Genomic DNA, 27,559 nt, shown 5'->3' with positions numbered 1-27,559 from the left:
CAGAACCCCAGCCTCACTCAGTACACAGGATGGACCTGCTCAGGGATGAATCACAGATGTATAGTGAAGAAGATTATCTATAGGATCCCTGCCTCATTTGTTGCAGAAGTTGGACTGTGTAGTGAACGAGGCAGGGGATTGCAAGAAAAGAAAGGACAGTGTCATGGTTAATGCAGTTGAGCACTTCCCTGGAGAGTTAGATTCTATCCCTGTCTCTGCCAAAGAGTTCCTGTGTAATGCTACACAAGTCACTTAAACCAAACTTTTCACCGGTGGTCACCAAGGTCCGTCTAGCCCAGTATCCTGTCTTCCGACACTGGCCAGTGCCAGATGCCCCAGAGGGAATGAACATCCCCTGTCACTCATTCCCAGCTTCTGGCAAAGGAATCGCTCAGCACACTGAAATGAAGATAAAACATTTAATAGCTACTCATTACATGGGCACTGTCCATCCTGTGCACTGAATAAGGCAGGGACTTTTAGTTTTGAGTACATAAGTGCCTAACACATGAAATTAGAGACATAAATAATAGAAACACATTTATTTAAAATAAGTGATGGTATAGGGTAGGGTATGTTTTCCAAAGCTTATGAATTATAATCAAAAGGAAGTTTGGTCTTGTAGAAAGCATACAACATTCTGTACTTGAATGAGAAAGCAAGATATGTCTTTTTATGTCTATAAATGTTATTTAATCTATCTAAAGCAGAGGTGGGCAAACTATGACCCGCGGGCCACATCCGGCCCACGGGACCCTCCTGCCCGGCCCCTGAGCTCCTGGCTCGGGAGGCTAGCCCCCAGTCCCTCCCCTGCTGTTCCCCCTCCCCCGCAGCCTGAGCTCACTGTGCCGCTGGCGCAATGCTCTGGGCGGCCAGGCAGAGCAGCTGCAGAGCCGTGCGGCCTGACCCGGTGCTCTGGGTGGCGGTCAGGGGACAGGGAGCAGGGGGTGGTGGATGGGGAAGGAGTCCCGGGGGGGGGGGGGGCTGTCAGGGGGCGAGAAGCAGGCGGGGTCGGATAGGGGTTGGGGGTGGGACCATGCCTGGCTGTTTGGGGAGGCACAGCCTCCCCTAACCAGCCTTCCATTCAATTTTGGAAACCCGATGTGGCCCTCAGGCCAAAAAGTTTGCCCGCCCCGGTCTAAAGAGATGTCAGACTGTGTAATGGAAGGCAGATTTTATAAGCATTTTGAAATTATTGACTCATCATTATTTTGGGATACAATAATTATTTTTTTCATCTTCAGTCACTGAGTAGTACCTTGTTCATCTTAATTTTGTCATTTGATTATTAAAAGAATAGTATTTGGGTACTATTTAAAAAGGATCCTAATTTGCATGATGAAAGGGTTGGAACAACTCTAATTCATCATACAGAATTGACAAGAATTATGGGGCAAATCCTTCCTTCACCACTCTTTTTGCAGACATGTAAAGCATGATAGACAATGGAACTAGTACAGTGGAGTATTGTTGCTCTAGGCGGTGGGGCAGGATGCAGTCCACTTAAAGGGACTTCCAATGCTGCATACTTCACAGAGTTCTGTATGTACCAGCATATGGGGTGAAGCAGGGATGGGACCAGGGAGAGGTGGCAATGTGTCTGTCAAATCCACAGCTGTATGGATTCATCAACTAAATCTCCCTATCAGGAAAAGGGAGGGGAAAGCAGCCATCACAGAGGCTGCTGCAGGAGCAGCCTCCGAATGGCTCTGCTTGTACTGCGTGGTCTGGAGTGGGAGATTTGGTGCCTCCTGGTCACTGCAAAACCCCATACACACAGCCTTTAAATTTGAAATTTGAGAGGGGGAGATGGTGTATCAATATTTAAGTCTAAAGCTGTAATGGTTTATTAGTTTTCTGTGGCAGTTTTGTTGTTCAGGAATTAACCTATTGTAGATCTGGACAAACTCCTTTCCTGTGCTATGTTGATGTCTTACATGGGAGAAGGGGGTGAAGGAAAGTTTTCTTAATTCTGTACAGAACTGCAAACTTACACTTGGGAGAGCATTATGTTGGAGCTACTGTGCATCTTAGCCTAACATGGCCCCCAAAGTTATATCCTGAAGGCTTGGAGGCACAATCTGGTTCCTCTGTATGCTGGTGTTGACATAATGTGCCAGAGATGTGAGCATACTACTTGTATTTGGAAGAATAAATAAGTTCCAATGCCCATTCCCCCTACCAGTTTCTTTGAGATATCCTCAAGCTCCTTTATGTCCTTCCAGGCCGACAACCTCTACTTGTCATGTGAGTATCTGTTTTGATATTTAAGAACAAAGTGAATACTTGTGGTGTTAATTACAGTAGTATTTAGTCTGTGATTAAAAAATATTCACGGGTTATTAGTTTTATGATGGAATGAAACAGTGTTTAGGAAGTCTTAGTTTTATGGTCTTTAAATTTTATGTCTTTCCTCCTTCTCCCTCCATCCCCCCTCAGCATGATAAAATTCACTAAATGATAAAAGAGCCTGCCTCAAGATTAATGGCCTAGTTTTGTTTTGTAATAACTTTACTGAAGAACTTTTGTGAAAATGAAGGAAGACTGTGGCTACATCTACCCTACAGTCAGGATCGACGCTCTGAGATTGATCTACTGGCGGTCGATTTAGCGGGTCTAGTGAAGACCCGCCAAATCGACAGCAGATCGCTCTCCAGTCGACCCCTGTACTCTATCCCCAACGAGAAGAGTAAGGTAAGTTGACGGGAGAGTTTCTCACGTCGACCCCCCATGGTAACTCGACCTAATGTACATTGTGTAGCGTAGGTCGACTTACTGCGGTAGTGTATACGTAGGCTAAGAGTGGAAAGAAACCTGGGTACACCACTTGTTTTCTTGAAATGTACATAGCAATATTTTCTACAGAAATTCTTCATCATTATCATTATCAAATGTGCATAGTCCACTGAGGACTATTGTGCCAGTCAGAGTGACCATGGTTGATGGCACCATACCAGGCACTGCAGAGTGAAGGTCTGAGATCTGGCTCAGTCCTGCAAATCTACAAATCTCTGGGGCAGCTCCATGGTGATGCCAGGTAGGGTCAAGGTGTGCACCCCTTCACTTGTCAATGAGAGTTTGAAAGCACAGTGTGCGGTGTTTTTGTCTATCCTGGCAACGTGGCCAAAGAGCACGCAACACCACTTTTGAATGTATTGGGCTATTGGAGGAAGGCCATGTCTCTGCGAGATTATGGCATTTCAGACAAAGTTGAACCACTTTATGCTCAGGATTTAGTGCTGACAGTGCATATGGAATGCTTCTAGCCTCTCCAAATCTGCCTCTAAGAGGGTCCAGGTTTCTGACCCAAATGGCAGTACAGGCAGTACACAGGTTTGATAGATCCTGAACTTTGTCTCAGTACATTTTTGCATCCATAGGAGAGACATGGACTTCATGGAAGAGGAGGTGATACTTAATTGTCATAGGACCTCTTATTTGCTGCAGTAATTTGAATGATGCTTGCAGCTGAGGTAGACAGATGCCTCAACATTCTCCACGGTGCTTAATCCCTTCTGCACCAAGGTTTCTGGTGGCCCAGCTCTGCAGTTCTGGACCTTGATCTTCAACCCTGTAGTATGGGCAGTGTTTTGGAAACCTTGAAGGGCAGTGCTGAAATTCTCTAGCTTTTCCACAATCAAGGCAATGTTGTTGGCATAGTCTTGGTCAGTGAACACTTCTTGACGAAGCTTGATTCCGATGTGTGGTGTGGCAAGCCCTAATATCCAGTCAATAGCTCAACAGGATAGTGCCAGGGTGAGAATACATTCTGCCACACACCTGAGGTTGTATAGAAATGCAGCAAAAGTCATGAACCAGTGCACATTCTTGCACTGGTATCAGTGTGAAGATAGTGCACCAGATTTAGCAGAACATTTGGGACACCAAATCCTTTCCATGACAGCCAAAGTGTTGACCTGTCAGCCAAATAAAAAGTTGCTTTGATGTCTATATATGCCATGTGAAGCAGGCAATTAAATTCTCAATGCAGCTCAACCAGAAACCGGAGGGAAAGGACAATGTTCACTGTCGGCCACCCAGGAATGAAACCTGATTGCTGTGGACAGTGATGTATGTTAAGTGATGTCCTACCAATAGAACAGTAATGAAAACCTTTCTGGGGACCAGTAGCAATAAGATTGGCCTGTAATTGCCAAACTTGATGTCAGATCTTTAACTCTTGTATTATGATACCATGTTTCCATTCTGCTAGTACTATGCCTGATGCCCATACTTTTAAAAACATTTGATTCAGGCCAGTGCTCACTGATTCCAAGGAACCTTTGAACTGCTCATGTGGAATGCTATCAGTTCCAGCAGCACATCCATTCCATAACTTTTGTAAGACCTTTCTTATTGCCTCGAGTGATGGAGGCTCTGTTTTTGTCCCTGGGTCTTCAGCCATACAGTTTGCCAGATCACATTGCTCTGGGCAGTCATCAGCAGGTGCATGGTTCTGCACACTTTCATAATGTGTTTTCCATCTTCCCAGGATTTCGTCCATTGATGAGCAGGAAGACCCATTTGGTTTCATCTTGAGAATATTAGAAGGCTGTTTGTGGCTATCAACCACACATGAGATAGCCCTGTAGATAGGATGCAGAATATTGTGCTTTGGCGCATCCTCTGCTTTATTGGTCAAGGAACTGATGTAGACTTCACAGTCACATTTTGATATGGCCTGAAAAATGCCTTTCAGTCACTTACATTCTGGGACATCTCCCTGCTTGGGTGTTCTGATTTTTTTGCTAATATATCAAAGGACTCTTCAGAAAGCCAAGGTTTCTGCACAACCCTCTGAAGCTGATTGTTTCAGTGGCAGCATGTGATATAGCATTACATGTCAACTCTAGGCGATCTCTATGTCATCCAAGAGGGCATCAAGATTACGTATGTGATCTTCGATTGCCTGTGTATATTTTATGGCTTCAACAGGGTGCTTGGAAAGATGGTGGCGATTATCTGGTTTGTGAGGAGTTGGTTAATGCAATGAGAGCTCAGCAGCAATTAGTCAATGGTCTGAGTTTGCTGGTGAGATTTCACTATGTGGTCTTTCATGGCATGTCCATTGATTGAAATCCAGGTTCAGCAATGGTTATTGAGGTGCCTAAACCAGGAGCCTATGACAGAGAATCTCTCAACAGCACACAGTGTCAGAAACTGAATGGTGTGGTCATTTGGGGAATCCAAACCATAGTGACCTATCATGATTTCACACCCCTTTCAACCACAACCAGTTACACCATTGAAATCTCTGCTCACTAACAGTCATGTGGTGGAATTTGATTTTTGCTGCTAGCTGGTAGTAGAATGCATACTTTTCCACAGATGATGCATCTTCTGTTGGCCACAGCGACAGATGGCAGTGTTAAAGCTGAGCATGAAGTAAGCATGAGAAGATGTGGTTCTATGTGGTTAAGATCTGTGCTAGAGGTCGACTGATAACTGCCACACCTTGACTACTATCTGGACTACTGGAGTGGAGGAAGGTTGCTGCTTCCACAGTGACTTGATCACTTTATGGCAAGTGAGCTATGATGCCAGTGATTATGATCTTGTAGCTAGTGAGTTCTTTGACAAGGGCTGTCTTGTACTCAGTACCATTCAGTGTTAACATGATCCATGTGGGGACATGAAATAAGCTAAGTGGGGTTTGGGTCTTGCCCACTATATGCACGTGAAACGCCCCTTCTTCTGGATCTGGCAATAACAGGGGCTTTAACTCTGGTACTGTCATGACTGGCTGCCTATTTGTTTTGCTTTCCCTATTTGAGTCTTGGGAAACCTAGAGGGGTTTTTCAGAGGGGTAACCATCCCTCTTCTCAGGAATTCTTCTGCCAAATGCCATTGGTTCCTGAGGGTGTGAATGACCATTTGGAAGATCTAGTTCATTTTCTGCCTTGTACAATCCATGCACCAACAGTCATATCCCATCCATCTTCACCATCATTGGGAAATTTAGCGCTTATCTGCTGGGTCTGTCATTGTCCTTCACTCATTACCCTTGGGCCTTTGTGTGCTCCAGCTGAAGCTGAGGCTCGGGTGGGCAGGTATGACTATACTTTGAAGTACAGCAGGTAATGCTGCTACTACCTACTGCAGAAATACAAAGAAGTTAAATCATAGTTAATCAAGTTAAATCTCTCTCTCTAATGCAGTATATGACAAGCTTCTATCTGATAAAGATAGTCTTTCATTCTGTATCCATAGACTGATAGGTATGCACTCCTCCTTTGGGAATTTTGAAATGATCAAAAGAAAAAAGTAAATATGGTTCTTACCCTGCATGAAGCTTATCACCTGCTCAGTCACAATACTCAGTAGTTTCCTTGAATTGTGATAACTATTTTCTCTGTTATCTTTTATCTTTGCCTTTATAGAAGTTCAGATTTTTCTATCCAGAGTAGAGATTAAATATTCTTTTTGTTGAGTTTATTATGATTTAGATCTAAAAGGTATAATCTGACAAGTCTAATAGCTGTTAGCAGAGATTAAAAAAGACATTTGAAGCTGTATAAAACCAAAAAAAATGGTTGGGCTCTTTCAAAAAAAATTATATTTCTCATTGCAAACATGTGCAATATAGTTTTTTGCATTATTTGACTACAAAGGACCAGATTATAACCTTTTATATTCCCATGGAGGTGATGAAAGGAGTAAAAAAATCTGCTCCTTTGAACCACATTTGTCAAAGGAAAGAGATTGTGCAAATACATCATTATCCTTTCCTTCTTTTGACTCTGTAAAAGGCCCCTATGCACAATCTTTGTTCATGTGGCTTTGCAGTTTTGACAGAAGCATGGCTGCTTGGGAGAGTGGAACCCGAGGACAACTTTCCACCATGGTTTCATTCTCCCCCCGGCTCCCCGGGGATTTCCCTGGATAAAATGAGGCTTGCCCTGTCAAAAGGATAATATTCTGGTTAAAGAACAGGACTGGGTGTTAGGGAATCTAGGTTCTCTTATTATTTGATACATATTCTGATGCATTCAGAATACCATGTTAGAATGGGTTTGTGATGCAGAAGAAGGTGAGGAATAAATGTAAACATGACTAATGAAGGGGCCATTCCACCAGGGAAGTCATGGAAGTAGTACTCTCTCATTAAAGTCATGGCTTTCTGTGGAAGCCACCCACTACCTGCCTGTTTCATATAGGAGCATCTCCTTTGCAGGAGGAAACTATGAAAGTGAAAACTCATGAAGCTTCCCAGCCTTTTTCTATGACAAAGCATGATTTGGCCCAAAACAAAGTAGGTTATTTTGTAAGTAAATTTGGCTTGTCTGTAATTGAAGGAATATGCTGATTTATGCAACCCTCAAAATTCTTATTCAATATAGAAAGGTAAAGTCTGACTTTCTAGATTTCATGCATTTTCATTCTAATAATAATATATTTTAAAATTGGAAATTAAGATGGTCTAAGGACAGTAGTTACAGAGATTCTAATTTGTAATGTATTTCTTGACAAATTCCTTTTAGCATGAGTACAGATTGTTTTAGAATAAGATGACATAGTTTCTCATATATTCATTCATTTTTTTCAATAATTATAGTCCTCACACACACAATTCCTTTTTTTAATATATATATATTAGGGCTGTCAAATGATTAAAAAAATTAATCGCGCAATTAATCGCACTATTAAACAATAATAAAATACAATTTATTTAAATATTTTTGGATGTTTTCTGCATTTTCAAATATATTGATTTCAATTGCAACACAGAATACAAAGTGTACAGTGCTCATTTTATATTTATTTTTGATTACAAATATTTTCACTGTAAAAAACAAGAAATAGTATTTTTCAGTTCACCTAATACAAGTACTGTAGTGCAATCTCTTTATCATGAAAGTTGAATTTACAAATGTAGAATTATGTAAAAAAAAAATTGCATTCAAAAATAAAACAATGTAAAACTTTAGAGCCTACAAGTCCAGACAAACAAGTTTGTTCACATTTGCAGCAGCTAATGCTGCCCGCTTCTTCTTTACAATGTCACCTGAAAGTGAGAACAGACATTTGCATGGCACTGTTGTAGCCGGCGTCGCAAGATATTTACGTGCCAGATGCACTGAAGATTCATATGTCCCTTCATGCTTCAACCACCATTCCAGAGGACAGTTATCCATGCTGATGATGGGTTCTGCTCGATAACGATCCAAAGCAGTGCAGACCGACGCATGTTCATTTTCATCATCTGACTCAGATGCCACCAGCAGAAGGTGGTTTGGGTTCTGTAGTTTCCACATCAGAGTGTTGCTCTTTTAAGACTTCTGAAAGCATGCTCCACACCTCATCCCTCTCAGATTTTGGAAGGCACTTCAGATTCTTAAACCTTGGGTTGAGTGCTGTAGCTATCTTTAGAAATTTCACATTGGTACCTTCTTTGCATTTTGTCAAATTTGCAGTTGAAAAATACTATTTCTTTTGTTTATCATTTTTAAAGTGCAAATATTTGTAATAAAAATAATATAAAGTGAGCACTGTACACTTTGTATTCTGTGTTGTAATTGAAATCAGTTCATTCCCTTTCTTGGTCTCTTGCACCCAGATCAGTTCCACCCTTAAGTGGAAGGGAATGTCTGGTGCTGCACAACAGTAATCTATTAGGTTCTGATCCAGCTGAAGTCAATGTCAAAACTTTCATTGGCCTAAATGGGAATAGGGTCAGACTTTTAATGACCAATTCACAGTGCTTCTTGAAAAGAAGCATTGTCAGTTTTCCTTGAAGGGATGGTGACAGTGATACAAAGTTTTGTGGGAGGAGTTAAACTGAGAATGAAATAAGGCGTTTCTGAGGACCCTAACAGTTAGAAGGAGGATTTAGGGAGGGAGTGGGTTGTTTGTTTTATCTAGCTGGAACTAATAGTTGTAAATGATGTTTTCATTCTTTTCTGTGCCATAGTGTTGGCTTTTCTGTAGTGAATATATCACAATACTATTAATGCCAACAGTAAAACCATACATTTAGATATGCTTGCTTTTCTCACATTAAGGTGTTGGTTCTTCAAATGGAACTACAAGCACACACCCTTATGCCTGTATAGAGTTACTTTGAAGCCAAAGAGACTTTGTGCAGGCATAAAGGTCCACATTTGTGGATCCTTTTACAGAATTAGTGCCTAGGTTTCTACAAGCAATACTTGATCAAATCATACCTAGTTAGATTCTGAGATGTTGTGTTTGGAAAGAGAGATTCATATACTGAATTTGCGTGATATACTGTAAGTATATAGACAATCTGAGAAAATGTGAAATATATATAATGAGATCTAGATGTTTTTTTTCCCCTTAACAAATTGGATCCTAACACTTTGAATTATCCTGAGAATGTTGGTTTATCTCTGGAATAAAAAATTAAAGAGATCTGAATGTTAATGATCAGGGATCAATTATCATCCCATCATTTTTAAGCAGTGACTTGTGAAGTTGTGAAAACTGTCCCATATAGATGTTTGACAATAAATTTTAGTCTTGTGCCTTTTGCTGAAATACTGGAAAATTTGTCAGATTTATGTACAAATGTGGTTTAATTTTTTTCCTCTTCACCATCCTTTCAGCATTTTCTTTTAAATAACTTGAATAAAGAAGTCTACAAACCACTCCTCATTAATTTCTCAGCACAAACTACAGCAGCTCAGACTCAGAATATTATCATGTCAAAGCTGGATAAAAGGAGGAAGGGAGTTTTTGGTCCTCCTCTTGGGAAGCGAATGGTAACTAAAATCTATTTTTTTTTACCAAAACAAATATTTAAATGCATTATTTCTCAAGTAAAATTAAGCAGGAATAATTAACATAGTGTAATTCTAGAGTGACAGAGTTCTAATTCTCCTAATTTAGACTTTCGTGCTCCCTATTCTATTTATGTAAATGTAAGGGAGTCTATGTCCTCAGATCCGAATTGAGGGAGAGGGATACTTCTGTGGTGTACTTTCTTCCACCTATCCTGAGACTTTCTCACAATGTTCCAGCTTCTTGAAGGGATGGCAGGGGAGAGGGGAGGATAAGGGCAGCAGGTGAGTGATATATATCTTGGCTGTTTTCCGTCCCATATCCACAGGAGTAGCCAGTGCAAATAATTGCAAACTGAATCCACGGTACCCAGAATTGTTTCCCCCTCCACACTGTGTAACTTCACCCTCAAAGGCATATTCTAGAGTCATCCACGTTCAGGGTTGCTGCTGGCAGCATAACTCCTCAGGAGCTGTGATGTCTAGAGTTTCTAGGGATCTGGCAGCAAGATCTAGGCCAGAATCTTCTTTGCTGATGCCCCTGGGTTCTGATGGATCCTTCAAGATCCATGTGGATCTCAGAGTATCCATAGGTTTAGGGAGCATATTAAAAAGAAACTTAGAAAAGCAAATTTCCTTCATATTTTCATTTTCAGGTTGTATTTGTAGATGATGTAAATATGCCAGCACGAGAAGTCTATGGTGCTCAGCCTCCAGTTGAGTTACTTCGCCAGTGGTTAGATCACTGGAATTGGTATGACCTTAAAGACTGCACTATGATTAAACTTGTGGACGTTCAAATTATGTGTGCGATGGGACCAGCAGGTAAGATATGTGCATCATATGTTCTTTTATACATGAATAAAATTCTAAGTGCCTATAAGAAAATGTGTTACTTTTCGAATGCTGGTCCATATGTTTGTTCCACTGTGCATACACCTGAGACTGGAGAATTCTTGCAAGTAGTGTTCGTTGGTCCATGCCTGCACCCCAGCTGTCCTCTTGCTCTGCACCAAGAGTATAAGGGGTGGGGCGGACTGACCCCCTCTCTAGTTGTTTCTTACTGCTGCATGATCCGAGTCAGAATCCTCCACTGTCCAGAACCTCTCCTTTCTCTTTATCCTATAAATATATTCAGTCATTTTATTCCTAGTTTGTTGTTAGTGTTCTACTAGATAGTTATACTTGGCTAGTGTTAAAATCCCCATCCTGCGGAACACTCCTGGTCAGTGTGGGGCTTGGATTATGTCCAGGATTCCGGGCTTCAAAAATGTGTTTCTTGGCCGTGCTTCTTTTCAGTCAGTGACAGCGTTTACTGCCCTGGGCAGCGCATATCTCTGCCAAGTGCAGTATCTGCTGCTCCTTCCCCAGCTGAACATGGCAGGTGCAAGAGCTCCAACTTCAAAAACACCTTCAATGAAACCTCAGTCAGATCCAGGTCAGGGAGACACCCCCGCCCATACATCATCCATTGTCAGCAAAGAGCGCATCCCCCAATTCTGTGTCTGAATCCAGAGAGAAGACGAGCAGAGGGAAAGACCCCCTCACATGAGTAAAGGGTGTGCTCACAAATACAAAAGCAAATCTGCTTTTAGAATCTCTGAGAGACCCATCCCAACCCCGTTTGTCTGGTGAGCCTTCACGTTCAAGCCTTAAGGATTTATGTTCTCCTAAACCCCATAGGCATAGTCAAAAGGGATCTCAAATTATCAGGCCCTTCTCTCCAAACATAATTTTCTGGACTACTTTAAGTTCCTAGACTTTAAGGACAAACTGCCTCAGGAAGACAGGGCTAATTTCCTGCTGTGTGCAAGGTCATGCTGTGTGGAGGATGCCATTGTGTTCTGGCCTGCAGAGATTAGCAGGTATATACTGGAAATTAGTAATAAAAATTAGCACATGCAGAAATAAACGGGTGTATCCTGGAAAGCTCATATAATAGATTCTAAATGTGTCTTACTAATTTCAGGCACACCATGCTCTATAATTTATGTAGTAGATTTTACATTATTGTACTGAAATTCTATCCCAGTCAAAGTATTACCAGGCTTGGGGGCTAGATGGTGACCCTGATACGGTACCTATCCCTAGGAAGGAGTACTGCGGAAAGGGATTTGGGGATCATAGTGGATCACAAAGTTCTTCTTCGAGAGATGTCCCTGTGGGTGCTCCACTCCAGGTGTTGGTGCGTCCCTGCACCTTTGATCGGAGATTTTTTGCAGCAGTACTCATAGCAGCCACGCATGCTCAGAGGCTGCCCCCCGCTGTGAGTCTAGGTTGATAGTACACATGCGTGGCCGGTCTCCTCAGTTCCTTCTCTACCGTCCCCGGCCTGAGACGGAGCTCAGCAGACTCGTTAGGAAATCCCTCACTCTTGCTACAATTACCCTTCTAGTAACTAGTTTGTTGTCAGTTCTTTGTTAGTGTAGTTAATTACCTCGTTTATCTGTTACAAAAAAAACAAAAACAAACAAACTTTTTTTCTGTCAGCCGCAGCCGCTTCGGCCATGCCGGGCTCCACAGGCTTCAAGCGCTGTTCTACATGTAAGGAGGCTATCCCGCTATCAGATGGCCACTCAAAGTGTATAAAATGTTTGGGGGAAGCCCACATTCCCCAAAAATGTGCCCACTGCTGTAAACTCAGTTCCAGGGCACGGAAGGACAGGGAGCTTAGACTTAAACTGCTCCTCCTGCAAAAGTCTATCGGGTCAGTTTCAGACCCAGGCGCTGAATCCGGCTCCGCTACCCGCCACAGCCCCCCCGCCTCAAAAAAACTGAAAAAATCTACAAAGAAGGGACAGCCTTCTTCACCAAAGAAGGTTATGAGGCACAAGGTTTCTTCAGGCAGATCAACGGTCTCCCTGCCTGTGTTTCCTCGCCTCAGCAACTTTGATGAGCTGGGCTCCTCAGGAACCGCGCGAAAGCCGCCTGAGGCGGCGGCGGCGGCGCGAGGCTCCGGTGCCGAGGCATCAGGCTTTCAGTTGCCTGCCTCTATTATGGCACCGTTCTGCACCGCGACGGACGCGGTGCCGACATTTTACAACATGCCTGATCCCCTGCAGGCTGATGTTGCCCGCCTGGCACCGACCGCGGCACCGATAACCGCGGAGCAGACTGACAGGGAGATCACAGGCAAAACCCCTGCTCAGAGGAATGTTCCCGCACCGCAACCTCCCCGTGCACAGCTTTCACCTCACGCAGGAGCCTCACCATTTCAATTTACTCAGACAGCAGATCTATTGGTATCACCTATCCTGCAGTCTCCCCTGATGAATGCCTGTTCTTCTCCAATGCCTGAGTCAGGATCTGAGCAGCCTTCCTCCAGTGAGGAGGAAACTGATCCACAGGGAGTTTTTTCTCCATATCAAGACTCCCACTCCCAGGCCCCAGTCAATAGAGGTTATAAGAAAACTACCTCATCCTACTCTCAGGATCCTGCCTCCTGGGGGGTGAACCCCTGGATGGCACCACCTATGCCCTACCCACCACCATGGCAATATTGGACACCATGGGCATCGTACCCTCGAGAATACGTGCGCTATGGCAATTCAACCAGGCGCAACACCGGTCTAGCACCACCAGCTGACGAATCTGCCAGTGACACGAGACACCTGGCAGCACAGTCACACTTCCAGGATAAACCTAGCCCTGCTCCTATTCCAGCAGAGCCGGAGCTAACTCCTGAAGAAGCCTTACTTCCCCTTCCTCCAACACCGTCGGATGACTACGCAAAATTCCAAGACCTCTTTAAAAGAGTTGCCAGTGACTTGAGAATTAACTTGGAGGTAGTCACTGAACAACAGCATGAGCTAACGGACATCCTACAGCCCTCTTCTTCCTCTAGGGTGGCATTACCAATCAACGTAGCCCTTTTAGAACCCGCTAAGTCCATCTGGCAGACTCCAGCTACAAGCCTACCTACCTGTAAACAAGCGGACAGGAAGTACTTTATCCCTCCAAAGGGTTCTGAATTCCTTTTTACCCACCCGGCACCAAACTCATTGGTAGTAGACGCCGCGAACCAAAGGGCCAAACAACAGTATTCCCGTTCCACCCCAGCCAACAAGGACAGCAAACGCTTGGACCTCTTTGGTCGTAAAGTATACGCATCCTCGACCCTACAATTTCATATAGCTAATTATACTGCAGTCCTTGCAAAATATGACCACAAAAACTATAATAAATTCATGGATTTTATTGACGACATTCCAGAACAGAAAAAACAACAATTCATAGCTCTGGTTTCCGAGGGACAAAGCATATCTCACACCGCTCTTCAAGCGGCCCTCGATGTAGCCAACACTGCAGCAAGATTGACCGCCACAGCAGTAGTCATGCGACGGGGTTCATGGCTCTCCTCCTCTTTCTTTCCTCGAGAAGTTCAGAGCACCATTGAAGATCTTCCCTTTGACGGTGACAAACTTTTTGCTTCTACCACGAACGACGTGCTTCATTCAATGAAGGACTCAAGGGCAACCCTCCGGTCTTTAGGTCTCCAGACACCTATGACCAGAAGACGGCAATATAGATACCAACCGTACCAACGTCCACGCTATCCCGCATTTACACAACATTCCCATAGACCACAGGAGCAACAACAACAACAACAACGTCAAAGACCAAGATTCCAGTGTCGTCGTCCCAATTCTGCAGGGGCGCCTCAACCCCCTCCAACTAATAGGCAAATTTGAAGCCTTGGTCGAGGGTTTAGAAAACAGCGTTCCCACTTCAGCCAACACACCTATCTTTGGACACCGCCTACGACCATTCTCCCACCAATGGAAGAACATTACCTCCGACAAGTAGGTCATAGAGGTAGTTACAATTGGATACGCCATCCCCTTCCTCTCCTTGCCTCCCACCCACCCACCCTCCCCGTCCCTCTTCAGGGACCCCTCTCACGAGCAGCTACTCCTCCAAGAAGTGCAACATCTCCTTCATCTGGGAGCAGTAGAAATCGTGCCAGAACGACACAAAGGGAAGGGTTTTTACTCCCATTATTTCTTAACAGAAAAGAAAAATGGGGGATGGCGACCAATCCTCGACCTCAGGCGGCTCAACAAATTTGTCAAAAAGCAAAAGTTCAAGATGGTTACCCTCACCACCATAATCCCAGCGCTGGAGCAGGGCGATTGGTTTTCTGCCCTCGACCTACAAGACGCCTATTTCCATGTCACTATACATCCGGCCCACAGACGCTTCCTTCGATTTACCCTCGGCTCGACACATTTTCAATACAGGGTTCTCCCCTTCGGACTGTCCACAGCCACCCGTGTCTTTTCCAAGCTCCTAGCCGTAGTCACTGCCTACCTCAGGAAACAAGGGGTCATAATATTCCCTTACCTCGACGATTGCCTCCTCAAAGCCTCAACGTTCGACGAAGCTCTCCGGTTCACGCGGCTCACAGTCGATTGTTTCCTATCTCTCGGCCTACAAATAAACAAAAACAAATCTACATTACGCCCCACCCAGCACCTGGAGTTCATAGGAGCAGACCTCGACTCCCGGACGGGGTTGGCATCTCTCCCACCCGACCGCTTCAACTCCATAAGCCAACTGGCCACAAAAATTCGCAACAGTCCCCAGGTGACTGCCCGAGACTGCCTACAAATACTAGGTCACATGGCCTCGTGCACTTTTGTCGTCCAGAATGCACGCCTCTACATGAGGTGCTTCCAAGCGTGGTTGGCCACGGTTTACAGACCGCATGTGCACTCTCTAAACAAGACTCTCTCCCTACCTGTCCGAGTCAAAGATTCTCTACACTGGTGGACAGTTCACTCCAACCTCTGCTCTGGAGTCCCTTTTCTTCAGCAGGCTCCATCACTCATCCTGACCACCGATGCATCTCTGACAGGCTGGGGTGCACACATGTCTCACCACACAGTACAGGGGCTATGGTCGTCAACCGAGACCTCCCTGCACATAAATGTCCTAGAACTTCGAGCTATTCGCAATGCGTGCCGTCACTTCCTGCCACTAATCAAGAATCATCACGTACGCATAATGACAGACAACATTGCATGCATGTTTTATGTAAACAGGCAGGGAGGAGCTCGATCCCATTCGCTGTGCACAGAGGCTATGAAGCTCTGGAATTGGTGCATTGCGAACAACATCCGGGTATTGGCTGCCTATCTTCCCGGAGTAATGAACACCACAGCGGACGAACTAAGCAGACGCTTCCCATGGGACCACGAGTGGGAGATAGACGAGAAAACCATTCACAACGTATTCAGCACTTGGGGTTACCCAACCATAGACCTTTTTGCAACTACAAAAAACAAGAAATGTCCCAATTTTTGCTCCAGAGCAGGACTGGGCAAACATTCCCTGGGAGACGCATTCATGATCCCATGGCACCGAAACCTACTCTATGCGTTTCCCCCGATACCGGTTCTCAACAGGGTCCTGATAAAAATACGAACAGACCGGGCCAAGGTGATCCTAATTGCCCCGTCGTGGCCCAGACAACCATGGTTTCCGTTCCTCACCAGAATGTCGATTCAACCACCAATCTCCTTGCCTCTCATTCCGAACCTCCTATCACAACAACACGGCCGCTTTCTCCACCCCAACCTGTCCATGCTTCACCTCAAAGCCTGGTTCCTACATGGTTTTCCCAAAGCGAACTAGATTGCTCTGAACAAGTTCAAAGGGTGCTCCTACATAGCAGAACACAATCTACTCGCACCACCTATCTACGAAAGTGGAAAAGATTCACACATTGGTGTTCCGCTAAACAACTTTGTCCCACGTCGGTATCTCTTTCGCTCATACTTGACTATCTATTGAGCCTTAAGCAATCCGGCCTTTCTTTCAGCTCCATCAGGGTCCATTTAGCTGCTATTACAACTTTTCACGACAGAATTGATGACACGTCTGTCTTTGCTCATCCTATCACCAAGCGTTTCCTCAAGGGACTCCAAACCCTATACCCAGACATTAAACCACCTACCAACCCGTGGGACCTTCATCTAGTACTGTCTTGCCTAACTCAACAACCATTTGAACCCCTAGCCACGTGCTCCCTTTTACACCTCTCGATGAAAACAGCATTTCTAGTGGCAATTACCTCTGCCAGACGGGCAGGAGAAATAGCAGCTCTTATGGCAGACCCACCATATACGCTATTTTTTAAAGACAAGGTTACCCTCAGATTACACCCCAAATTTCTTCCAAAGGTGCACTCGTCATTCCACATTAATGAGCCAATACACCTACCGACCTTTTTTCCGAAACCACACGCGAACTCATTCGAAGCCTCAATGCATACACTAGATATACGCAGGGCCTTGTCCTTCTATTTGGATAGAACCAAACCTTTTAGAAATTCTTCCAGACTTTTTGTCTCCATTGCGGAGCGCTCCAAAGGTACGCCTATTTCTACCCAGAGACTTTCGAACTGGATTTCTCAGTGCATCCGGTTGTGCTATCAGATGAAGAAAGTTACACCTCCAGACGGCATCAGAACACACTCCACTAGATCTCTGGCTGCCTCTGTAGCATTCTTTCGCAAAGTTCCCCTGGCTGATATCTGTAAAGCAGCCACCTGGTCCTCTGAGCACACATTTGTTAAACACTATGCCCTTACTCAAGGCCCTCTATCTGATATACGTTTGGGCAGGGCTGTACTATCCACGGCGTTCCTATCAGATCCGAAGTCCCTACCTCCTTAAGATACACGGCTTTTAAGTCACCTGGAGTGGAGCACCCACAGGGACATCTCTCTCGAAGAAGAGGAGGTTACTCACCCTGTGCAGTAACTGACGTTCTTCGAGATGAATGTCCCTGTGGGTGCTCCACTACCCACCCTCCTCCCCTCTACTTCAGAGTTGGGGGGCCTCCGTTGTAGAGAAGGAACTGAGGAGACCGGCCACGCATGCTTACTATCAACCTAGACTCACAGCGGGGGACAGCCTCTGAGCATGCGTGGCCGCTATGAGTACTGCTGCAAAAAATCTCCGAGCAAAGGCGCAGGGACGCACCAACACCTGGAGTGGAGCACCCACAGGGACACTCATCTCGAAGAACGTCAGTTACTGCACAGGGTGAGTAACCTCCTCTTAAATATGAGTCAACGGTGTAACACTGTTGCAAAAAAAACCCCATCATTCTGGGATGTATTAGCAGGAGTGTTGTAAGCAAGACATGAGAAGTAATTCTTCTGTTCTACTCTGCGCTGATTAGGCCTCAGCTGAAGTATTGTGTCCCATTCTGGGCACCACATTTCAGGGAAGATATGGACAAATTGGAGAAAGTCCAGAGAAGAGCAACAAAAATGATTAAAGATCTATAAAACATGATTTATGAGGGAAGATTGAAAAAATTGAGTTTGTTCAGTCTGGAGAAGAGAAGACTGAGGGGGGGGAAATGATAACAGTTTTCAAGTGCATAAAAGATTGTTACAAGGAGGAGGGAGAAAAATTGTTATCTTTAATCTCTGAATATAGGATAAGAAGCAATGGGCTTAAATTGCAGCCAGGGCGGTTTAGGTTAGACATTAGGAAATACTTTCTAACTGTCAGGTTATAATGAACTAGGGAGGTGGTGGAATCTCTGTCACTGGAGATTTTTAAGAGAAGGTTAGACAAACACCTGTCAGGGATGGTCTAGATCAGGGTGAGGAGACTTTTTTATATCAGGGGCCATTGACCCACAGAAATAATCAGTTGTGGGCCACACACAGCCCCACGGAGGGGGGGGGGGGTGGCTTCCCCTAGGCTCCGGGATGGGGCCAGAAATGGGGGATTCAGGGTGCGGGAGCAGGCTCTGGGCTGGGACAGGGAGTTGGGGTGCAGGTGGGGGTGCAGGCTCTGGGAGGGAGTTTGGGTGTGGGAGGGGGCTCAGGGCTGGGGGTTGGGTTGTGGATGGGGGTGCAGGGTCTGGAAGGGAGTTTGGGTGCAGGAGAGGGCTGCAGGTAGGGGTGTGGGATCTGGGAGGGAGTTAAGGTATGGCAGGGGGTTCCGACCTGGGGCAGGGAGGTCGGGGTGCGGGCTCCGGCCAGTGGCGCTTACCTGCGGCGGCTCCCAGTCGTTGGTGCAGCGGGGCTAAGGCAGGCTCCCTGCCTGCCCTGGCTCCACACTGCTCCCAGAAGTAGTCTACATGTCCGTCCACTAGGCAGTGGGGTGGCCAGGGGGCTCTGCACAGTGCGTGGTGCCCACACCCAGAGGCGCCGGCCTCGCAGCTCCCATTGGAAGCTGCGGAGTCCATGCTGGGGGCGGGGGCAGCACCCGGAGCTTCCCTGATCGCCCCTCTGCCCGGGAGCTGGATCGGGGGGAACCAAGGCTCGGGGCTTCTGGCCCGCGGCGCAGAGACTTGCTGTGGACCGGATTAAATTAAGCAGCGGGCTGGATTCGGCCCATGGGCCAGAGGTTCCCCACCCCTGGTCTAGATGATACTTAGTCCTGCCTTGGGACCCTTCCAGTCCTATACTTCTATGATTCTATAAGAAACACCTTTTAAAGTAGTTTAAAACTTACTTAGAACAGGACAGGTTTAGCCACTTCAATATGCATTTTATAGACTATTCTCACTTTCAGAAAGCCAGATTCTGATGCGCTCATTCAGGTTGGATAGTACCTTTCTACTAGTAGTCCCATTGCGGTCACTGGGACTATTCTTGGAGTTAAGGTATTTTTTAATATGAATCAGGGTGGTAGAAACTGACCCAAGATGATTAGTAGAAAAGTGTTAAACATTTATAGTTTAAAACTAGTTTCATCATTTTATTTTCAGTATTTGTGCTTTCTCATTTTAGGTGGTGGCCGAAACCCAATAACTCCTCGATACTTGCGACATTTCAATACAGTTACTATTAATGAGTTTGATGATGATTCCATGTATACGATTTTCTCTAGAATTTTAGACTGGCATCTCTCTACTTGGTAAGTAACTTTTGTATATTGCAAATGGCTAAAGTAAATATTTAAACTGTGTCTTTGGGAAGACTACCAAAATACCTTTCTAGGATCCTGTTCTTGAGCAGAATTGAGCATCTGTGGTTCCCATCGATTTGACAGGTTGTCAGTATTTCTTGGGACAAGGCTTCTTATTAGGAAACTTCTTTGGAAAATAGTTCTGTTTCATAAACCTAAGCTTCTCACAGTGTGTTAGAATCGTTCATGTTGCTTCAGTTAATTCAGATGTTTTGAAAATATTATTTCAATGTAAAGTAAATAAAAATACAGCCATATCAGTGACTATTCTAAGAATCTAGGATTTTCTGTAATATATTATACTAGTCATCACCTTTGCTTACTACTCTTAGCAATACTTAGAGTACTATTAGCTTCTTCCTCTAATATTTTATTATCTGTCAGAAGTCAATAAAAATAGAAAGTTAGTCAATTGGTGGAAAATAGAATTCTAATGAAAAATTCATCTGTTAATTGTCATTATATTATACTTTTTTTGATTAATTAAAATAACGATAAATTATTGTTGAATCTGAATTTCATCTACTAATATTTCATTTACGTGCTGTCTAGAAAAAAATTATTTTTGTTTTGGGTTTTTTGTGAAAGTATTTTTCTTCTTTCATTTAATTCAGGTCTCTTAACACTAGACCTGTGTTTAAATACCAATTTAATACTGAGCACCCACTTCTGTGGGAATTGAGGGTTCTCCTTTGAGATATGTTGTCCATATACATATTCCACTTCTGGTGGTGTGCATGCACTCAGTGTGCTCCAGATCAGAGTCTATTGGCCAGTAATGTCTGTGGTGGCTGTGCATGTACCTTGAGTCTCTTTGTGTCTTGTGTCAAGGGCATATAATCCAGAGTGGACAAACTGCCATTCAGTTCCTTCTCATTGATTCAGGCTAAGAGACAGAGCTCCTTGCTGACCATTTCCTACAAATTACTAGCTTACTTACCTTAACCTTGTTGTGACGGGATCTCTGGGGTGCAACCTGGGACTGTGGGACCACTGTGCCCCCTTAACTCACTAATCTGGGTTGTCTCTTACAATGCCTTACTGGTGACAAGTAGCAGCCCCCCCCCCCCCTCCAGGTGCTGTTACCACTCAGTATAGCCATATGCTGAGCCCCACACCCAGCTAGATTGCATGAATGCTCCCAGAGTCGCTCACAAATCACACAGAGCAAGGCACCAGCCAGATTCCCCCAGCTCCCAGTCTTGTACCTCAGGAATATACTGTCTTGCACTGCTCAAGACCTTTTTTGAGCAATGCAGGTTTATTAAATGGCTCACCACTTCATCAATGGAAAGTGGATATACATGAGCCTTTGTAACCTGAGCAGATTTACTAAGCACTTCAGTCAAACTCACTGGTAAGGATAAACATTAGAATAAGTTTATTGATTACAGTAGATGGATTTTAAGTGATTATAGTGATAGGCAAAAGTCAGAGTAGTTACCAAAGGAAAATAAAAGATAAGCACGCAGTCTAAATTCTCAACCTTAATAGACTATGCAATATCTGGACTAAGCAGTTTTGCTCACTCATCTGGATACTGCAAGTTGGGTACAGTCTTTCATATGCAGGCTCTCCCTGTTAGCCTGGGGACCAGTCTGCTCAGCTCCAGCATCCTCGTTGCCTTCAGCATACGTGGGGGAAGAGACAGGACCAACCATGTGGCCTCTGTCCTCTATTTTATATCCTCATTCCATGTACTTGGAGAACACAGGTTCCGGCATGTCTTGTGGGCATTGCTGAGTTGTGGGCGAGGCTGAGCAATTCCCCTGGTGTGTCCTTGTGCAAGTGAGTCATTGAATTGTAACTCCCTTGCTGGACAATGGCTGTTGATGGTTGTTTGACACCCGCCCGAGCATTGGTTACCTCCTTTGTTATATCTGGGGATCTAATATCTGGGTGATTCCCCAACTCAAAGCATATTTTAGTGACAACCTTACAACACAGTCTCATAATTTCATATAATATATATGCTTAGATAGAACAATGGCTTTCAGCGGATCATAACCTTTCCCATGATACTTTACATGGCATGCTTTATATGAAATATCACAATTATATATAAACGATGAATATTGGGGTTACAGAGCACTCCCCCTAGGTATAGAGTGTCACACTTGTAAATACTCCTATCGCCATAGTCAGTTCATAGTTAGTAAAATTGCCTACCTTATTTATTTGCAATTTATTTGATAGGTTTACTTTCAATGAGGAATTTTAAAAAATCCTCTCCTGGTACCAGGGGTTAGAGAGGGCCAATCCTAAATCCCCCAGATTTAAGTACTACCTGTCATGCAAGGGTGCAATTAACATGGACATTCTTGATCTATTTTTTTGTGTTTGGTGGAGTTGCACATCACCAGTAAATGTGCAGCAGAGAGGTCTGGGCACTTACAGGTCCAGAGCTGAGGAGGAGTAGTCGTGACTTGAAAAGCCCGGAGAAGAAGAGGAAGGAGGCAAAAGCAACTCTTTTAGAGAATTGGGGAAAAGTGTATTATCAGTGTAGAAGGACAGGACATATAAAACGAGACTTCCCCAAGGTAGAATGTTGGTTCGCAGAATTATGCAAATGGACTGGGACTCTCAGGGAAGGATAAAAAAGAAAACAAATACCGTCCCTATAAAGGTGAGAAGGAGGTGCCAAAGGGGAATCATAGATGCTGCCTTGCAATGTTTGTTGATCCAGGGGGATTTAGTGAAGCTCCTGGGGGAAATGCTAGAGTCAGAATGCATTAACGGGAAGAAAAAACTCTGACTGTGAACAAGTTTTTGAGGGGTTGGGTCTTGTCAAGGTTTTTCTGACAATCAGAGAACCACTCTCTCCATGAGACATTAACTTGGCTTTATCTGCCCGGATGGGCCCACCACTTGGACCCATGGCAACATGTTCCTTGTTACACCTGTCTATGAAACTGGAATTTTAATTTCATTCAAATAAGCAAGGAGAGTTGGTAAAATTCAAGTCTTTATGGCAGAGCCACCATATACTGTTTTTTATGCAGACATGGTATCTCTGAGAACACATCTGAAGTGCCTTCCTGAAGTCATCACTAATTTTCATCTCAACCAACAGGTCCTTTTGTCTATATTTTTTCCCCAAGCTTCACTCTTCCAAGGGAGAGGCTAAGCTTTGTACTTTGGACACCAGAAGGGCTCTGGCATTTTATTTGCAAAGAACAAAGCCATTTAGGGCTACGCTGAGATTATCCATGGCAGTAGCAGAGAAGTTTAAATGAGTGTAAATGGTGGGTTCTCTGTAACTTGAAGTTTTTAAATCATGATTTGAAGACTTCAGTAACTCATCCAGAGGTTATGGGTCTATTACAGTAGTGGGTGGGCGAGGTTCTGGCCTGTAATGTGCAGGAGGTCAGACTAGATGACCGTGATGGTCCCTTCTGGCCTTAAAGTCTATGAGTCTATGAAACAGAAACCTGTTTCTACTCAAAGACTACCTAGATGGATGTCGAACTGTGTGAGAACCTATTATGAAATGGCAAAATTGGATCCTCCTCAGAGCTCATTCCACTATAGGTCTTACAGAATCCTTGAGAAATATTTCCATCATAGATATTTGCAAAGTAGCCACCTGGGAGTCTGTGCACACATTCATGAAACACTGTTCCATTACTGAAACCTCTAAATTAGATGATACATTCAGCAAAACTGTGCTTCAGTCTTTATTCACTTAGACTCCAAGCTCCCATCTCTTGACTAGTGTTTGTGAATCATCAGAAGTGGAATGTGTATATGGACTGGAGAAAGAAAAGTTACTTATCTGTACAGTAACTGGAGTTCTTTGAGATGTTTCCCATGACCATAAACATATTCCACAACGTTCCCTCCTTGCCACCTGCTTCTGAGTCCTATAGCCTTCAGATTCTGTGTTGGAGAAAGAACTGAGGGGTGGGCAGTTGGCCTACTCCACTCAATATTCCCTCAGCAGAGCACAAGAAGGACATTCATGGCACATGTGTGGCAGCAATGGACACTACTGACCAAAAGACTCTGATCTTGAGCACACAATCATCTGTGTACAACTAGATATGGAGAATGTATATGGACAATACATCTGTACAAATAAATAACTTATTTTTTGGGGTACTGCACAGTCTTGCAGATGTGATACAAAATGAAAATACATAATATTCACAAACAAAAATAACCCTCTGGGGCTAAAATGGAAAACTTGCTTTTCTGGGGAAAATCTTGAATTTTGCAAAAAGTACAATGGTTTTCTACCTCTAAAAGTTCTCTTTAATTGTCTTTGCCTTATAAGCAAGTAAGTACATTTATTACTTTGGAGGTGAGATTTACTTTTCTTCATGTAAATGGTCCGGTAACTTCAAATGGTGCCTTAGTTGTATCAGAGAGATGTCAGATAATCATAGTGGGTGTCATTTGCCTTACGGTCAGTGGCATATCTAGTTGTGAGGCCTGGTTATAGCATACCTTGAAGCCTGTGCATGCTGCTCTAGCAGTGTGCAGGGGCCACAGTGGCCACCAGTCAATTAGCTTAAAAACACTTGGTGCCTGCTTCTTCAGGACTGCACTTTCTGTGCTGGGTCCCCTGGAAGTAGCAGCACAGAAGCTGCCCTGTCACCTTGAGCACTTTGGTCCTGGGAGGAGAAGCTCATCAGATTGTTACCATCCTTGAATCTGATAAGTTTAACTTACTGCAAAGGATTTTCACATATCCAAACCAGGTTGAAGTCTCAAACTCCAGGGCAATTTATAAAAGTTTCAGTTAGGTGCTATTTGAAACAGCAAGATGTACTGTAAAATTGGGAAAGCCCTGATTATAATGGTGCATTCAGCACCACACTAATAATAATAAGAAGAAAAAGAAAGTGGTTGAATCCTCAATATTTTCTACAATTATTAGTTTTAATTCACAACCTGACTTGATTGGAAACTCCATTAATCCAGCAAGAGCAGTGGAATTTATAAGGTTGTCTATAAAAAGTATCATCTTGAGACTTAAAATTGGCATTGAGAAGTGAATCAGTATTTAAGTATATATTTTTAGTATGATGGAACTGTGAAAATCATTTTATTCTTAGCACCTTCTTTTATTTGTCAGTTTTAACTTCACATCCGAATATTTAGACTTGACTCCACAAATTATTAATGCTACCATGGCGGTGTATAAAGAAGCTATGAAGAATCTGCTGCCCACTCCAGCCAAATCTCACTACTTGTTCAACCTCCGTGATTTCTCCCGTGTTATTCAAGGTGTTTGTCTGTCAAGACCTGAAACAACAGAATCTGTAGGAATGATAAAACGTCTTTGGGTTCACGAGGTAAATCTCATATTAGTAATAAATTGTATATGATATTTATAATAAATAATTGAAGATCCAAAGTTGGATTTAGACATTTATTTTTCTTTAGTAATATAATTTAGTTGAATTATCTTATATCATAGCCATGATGTAAGAGTTATGACTAATAGCAATGTAATGATGCCATAGTCATAAGGTGTGACTTTTTTGCTAGCTAGAAATGGGATTTTAATTATGCATACTTTACAGGCAGAGGTTCTCCAACTTGTTTGAAGTATGAATCGCATCTTAATGGATTGTGGGCTCCTTTCCTTCCATTCACAATTATCCAGACTACATCTCCTGCCATAAGTGATCACACAGTGCACCTCCCTCCCAATGGCAGAACAAAGAGTCAGTGGAGAGAGAGCCAGCAGTGGGCGAGGGTCATTGGAAGGTTGGGTGGGGAAAGAACATGGTCTTGTTCCTCTCTCCCTGTGGGTCCTCTTCGGTAGGAACTCCCAAGCCTTCAGCAACTGTGACTACCTCTCTCCTAAAGATAACATCACAAGCTAACTGATTAGGGGAGTGGCGTTAACTCATCTATTTAGAAACAGGAAGAAAAAGCAAAAATGTACCAAGTCTGGTCTTTCATTTATTCTGACTTTACATAAAAGTAAGGATAGTGACACCTGCCACTCTTTACAAAATGTCATCAAAATACAATTAATATATTTAAAGTATGCATACAGTATGTGGGAAATGTGTTATTTTCCCATATGGAGCTTAGCTTTCATTTAGAAGATAAAAGGATCAACTGTTCCAGTTGCTTCTGAACATTTATTTTAATTTTCATTGTACTGGAATTTAAGGGAATTTTCACTTTGAAGCCATTTTTTCATATGTGTGCATGTGTGTGTGTATATATATGTTTCACTTTGATTAATGTCAGTATAAAATGAACAGAATGCTAGCATCCACTACTAAAACTATTATATTATTATTTATTATGCAGGTTCTTAGAGTGTACTATGATCGCTTAGTGGATAATGCAGATCGAGCCTGGCTTGTTGGGTATATCCAAGAAGTAGTGAAAAGTCATTTAAATGAAGACTTTCATGAACTTTTCCAGAGCCTGGACTTCAATTTTGATGGCAAGGTAGAAGAGGATGACTTACGTAGCCTGATGTTTTGTGACTTTCATGACCCCAAACGAGAGGACACCAACTACAGGGAGATCAATGATGTGGACACATTGAGATTAGTTGTAGAGAGCCACTTGGAAGAATTTAATAACATGAGTAAAAAACCTATGCAACTTGTCTTGTTCCGATTTGCTATTGAACACGTCTGTAGAATTTCACGGATCCTGAAACAACCTCGCAGCCATGCCCTTCTGGTTGGTGTCGGAGGCAGTGGCAGGCAGTCCCTCACTCGATTAGCAGCACATATGGCTGATTATACACTTTTTCAGGTTGAAATATCTAAGAGCTACGGTAACAATGAGTGGCATGAAGACTTAAAAGTCATCCTAAGGAAATCTACTGAGGGTGAGATGCAAGGAGTTTTCTTATTCACTGATTCTCAGATAAAGAAGGAGTCATTTTTAGAAGACATTAACAACTTACTAAATGCGGGGGAGGTACCAAACCTCTTTGCACTAGATGAGAAACAAGAAATTTGTGAACGAATGCGTCAGATAGACCGCCAGCGAGATAAAACAAAGCAAACTGATGGTAGCCCCATAGCTCTTTTTAACATGTTCATTGATCGCTGCCGAGACCAGCTCCATGTGGTATTGGCAATGAGTCCCATTGGAGATGCTTTTCGTAATCGCCTTCGAAAATTTCCAGCTCTTGTTAACTGCTGCACGCTTGACTGGTTTCAGGTAGAGTTATTTACTATGTACACATTTTCTGATGGAAACACCACAAATGCATTATTTGAAATATGGCCTCAGTTCTTTTCATGTCAAGTAATTTGCTCTTTAAATCTGTTAGAGAACAGTTAAAATGTTTTCTGGATTTAGAATTATATGATGGTACTCTGCCCTACTGACTTCAGAGGGGTTACACAGGGTGTAAATAAGGGCAAGATTGTCACAATCACTAAGATTAATATCTGAGTAAACACAGTACAGTAGAAACTAGAGAATGAACTATCCAATGTACTCAGCTTGCAAAATCTCAGTGATGATTTGCCAGGTACCCCCCAAAAATTGGGTCTGGTATGGATTGGCAAGAACTAGTATAGAAATCTCCCAGGCCCAAGCATGACCTTCATCCCTACTAACTTGCAAACTACTATAATCTATCTATATGTTATGTACAAAATACTTACATTATACTAACAGTAAGGTTCAAAATTTGATCACACAAGTTAGGAAACTCAGACTTATGCTACCCTTAAAATGCATTGCTGTATCTCTGAGCCTCATTTTAAAGAGAAGAGGATAAGTTATAACCAGTCTTCTTAGCGTATGCGCAATGTGCCTCAAGTGGCACATGACTGGGATTCATCACCAAATTTGGTTGGATCATTAGCTTCCCCGGCTTGGGCCAGGTACTGATGGGGAGTGCAACGTGAATACTGATCCAGAACTGTTACCCAGGGTTTTCAG

The 27,559-nt window shown here is 43.5% G+C and overlaps 1 protein-coding gene across 1 annotated transcript in view; it reads left to right on the top strand.

The window, feature by feature from the left end:
• Positions 1-27,559, top strand: part of DNAH7 (dynein axonemal heavy chain 7) — a 248,396-nt gene that overhangs the window by 139,988 nt on the left and 80,849 nt on the right. The window contains exons 36-40 of the mRNA XM_065413626.1: positions 9,567-9,722; positions 10,397-10,565; positions 19,501-19,627; positions 24,759-24,978; positions 25,955-26,827. Coding sequence (XP_065269698.1) covers positions 9,567-9,722; positions 10,397-10,565; positions 19,501-19,627; positions 24,759-24,978; positions 25,955-26,827 — 1,545 coding nt within the window. The remainder of the gene's footprint in view (positions 1-9,566; positions 9,723-10,396; positions 10,566-19,500; positions 19,628-24,758; positions 24,979-25,954; positions 26,828-27,559) is intronic.

Source organism: Emys orbicularis, chromosome 11 (assembly GCF_028017835.1).
Source record: "Emys orbicularis isolate rEmyOrb1 chromosome 11, rEmyOrb1.hap1, whole genome shotgun sequence".
In the NCBI taxonomy this organism is placed as follows: Eukaryota; Metazoa; Chordata; order Testudines; family Emydidae; genus Emys; species Emys orbicularis.
Note: the sequence above shows the minus strand (reverse complement) of the source record. Positions and strands in the feature narration are given on the sequence as shown.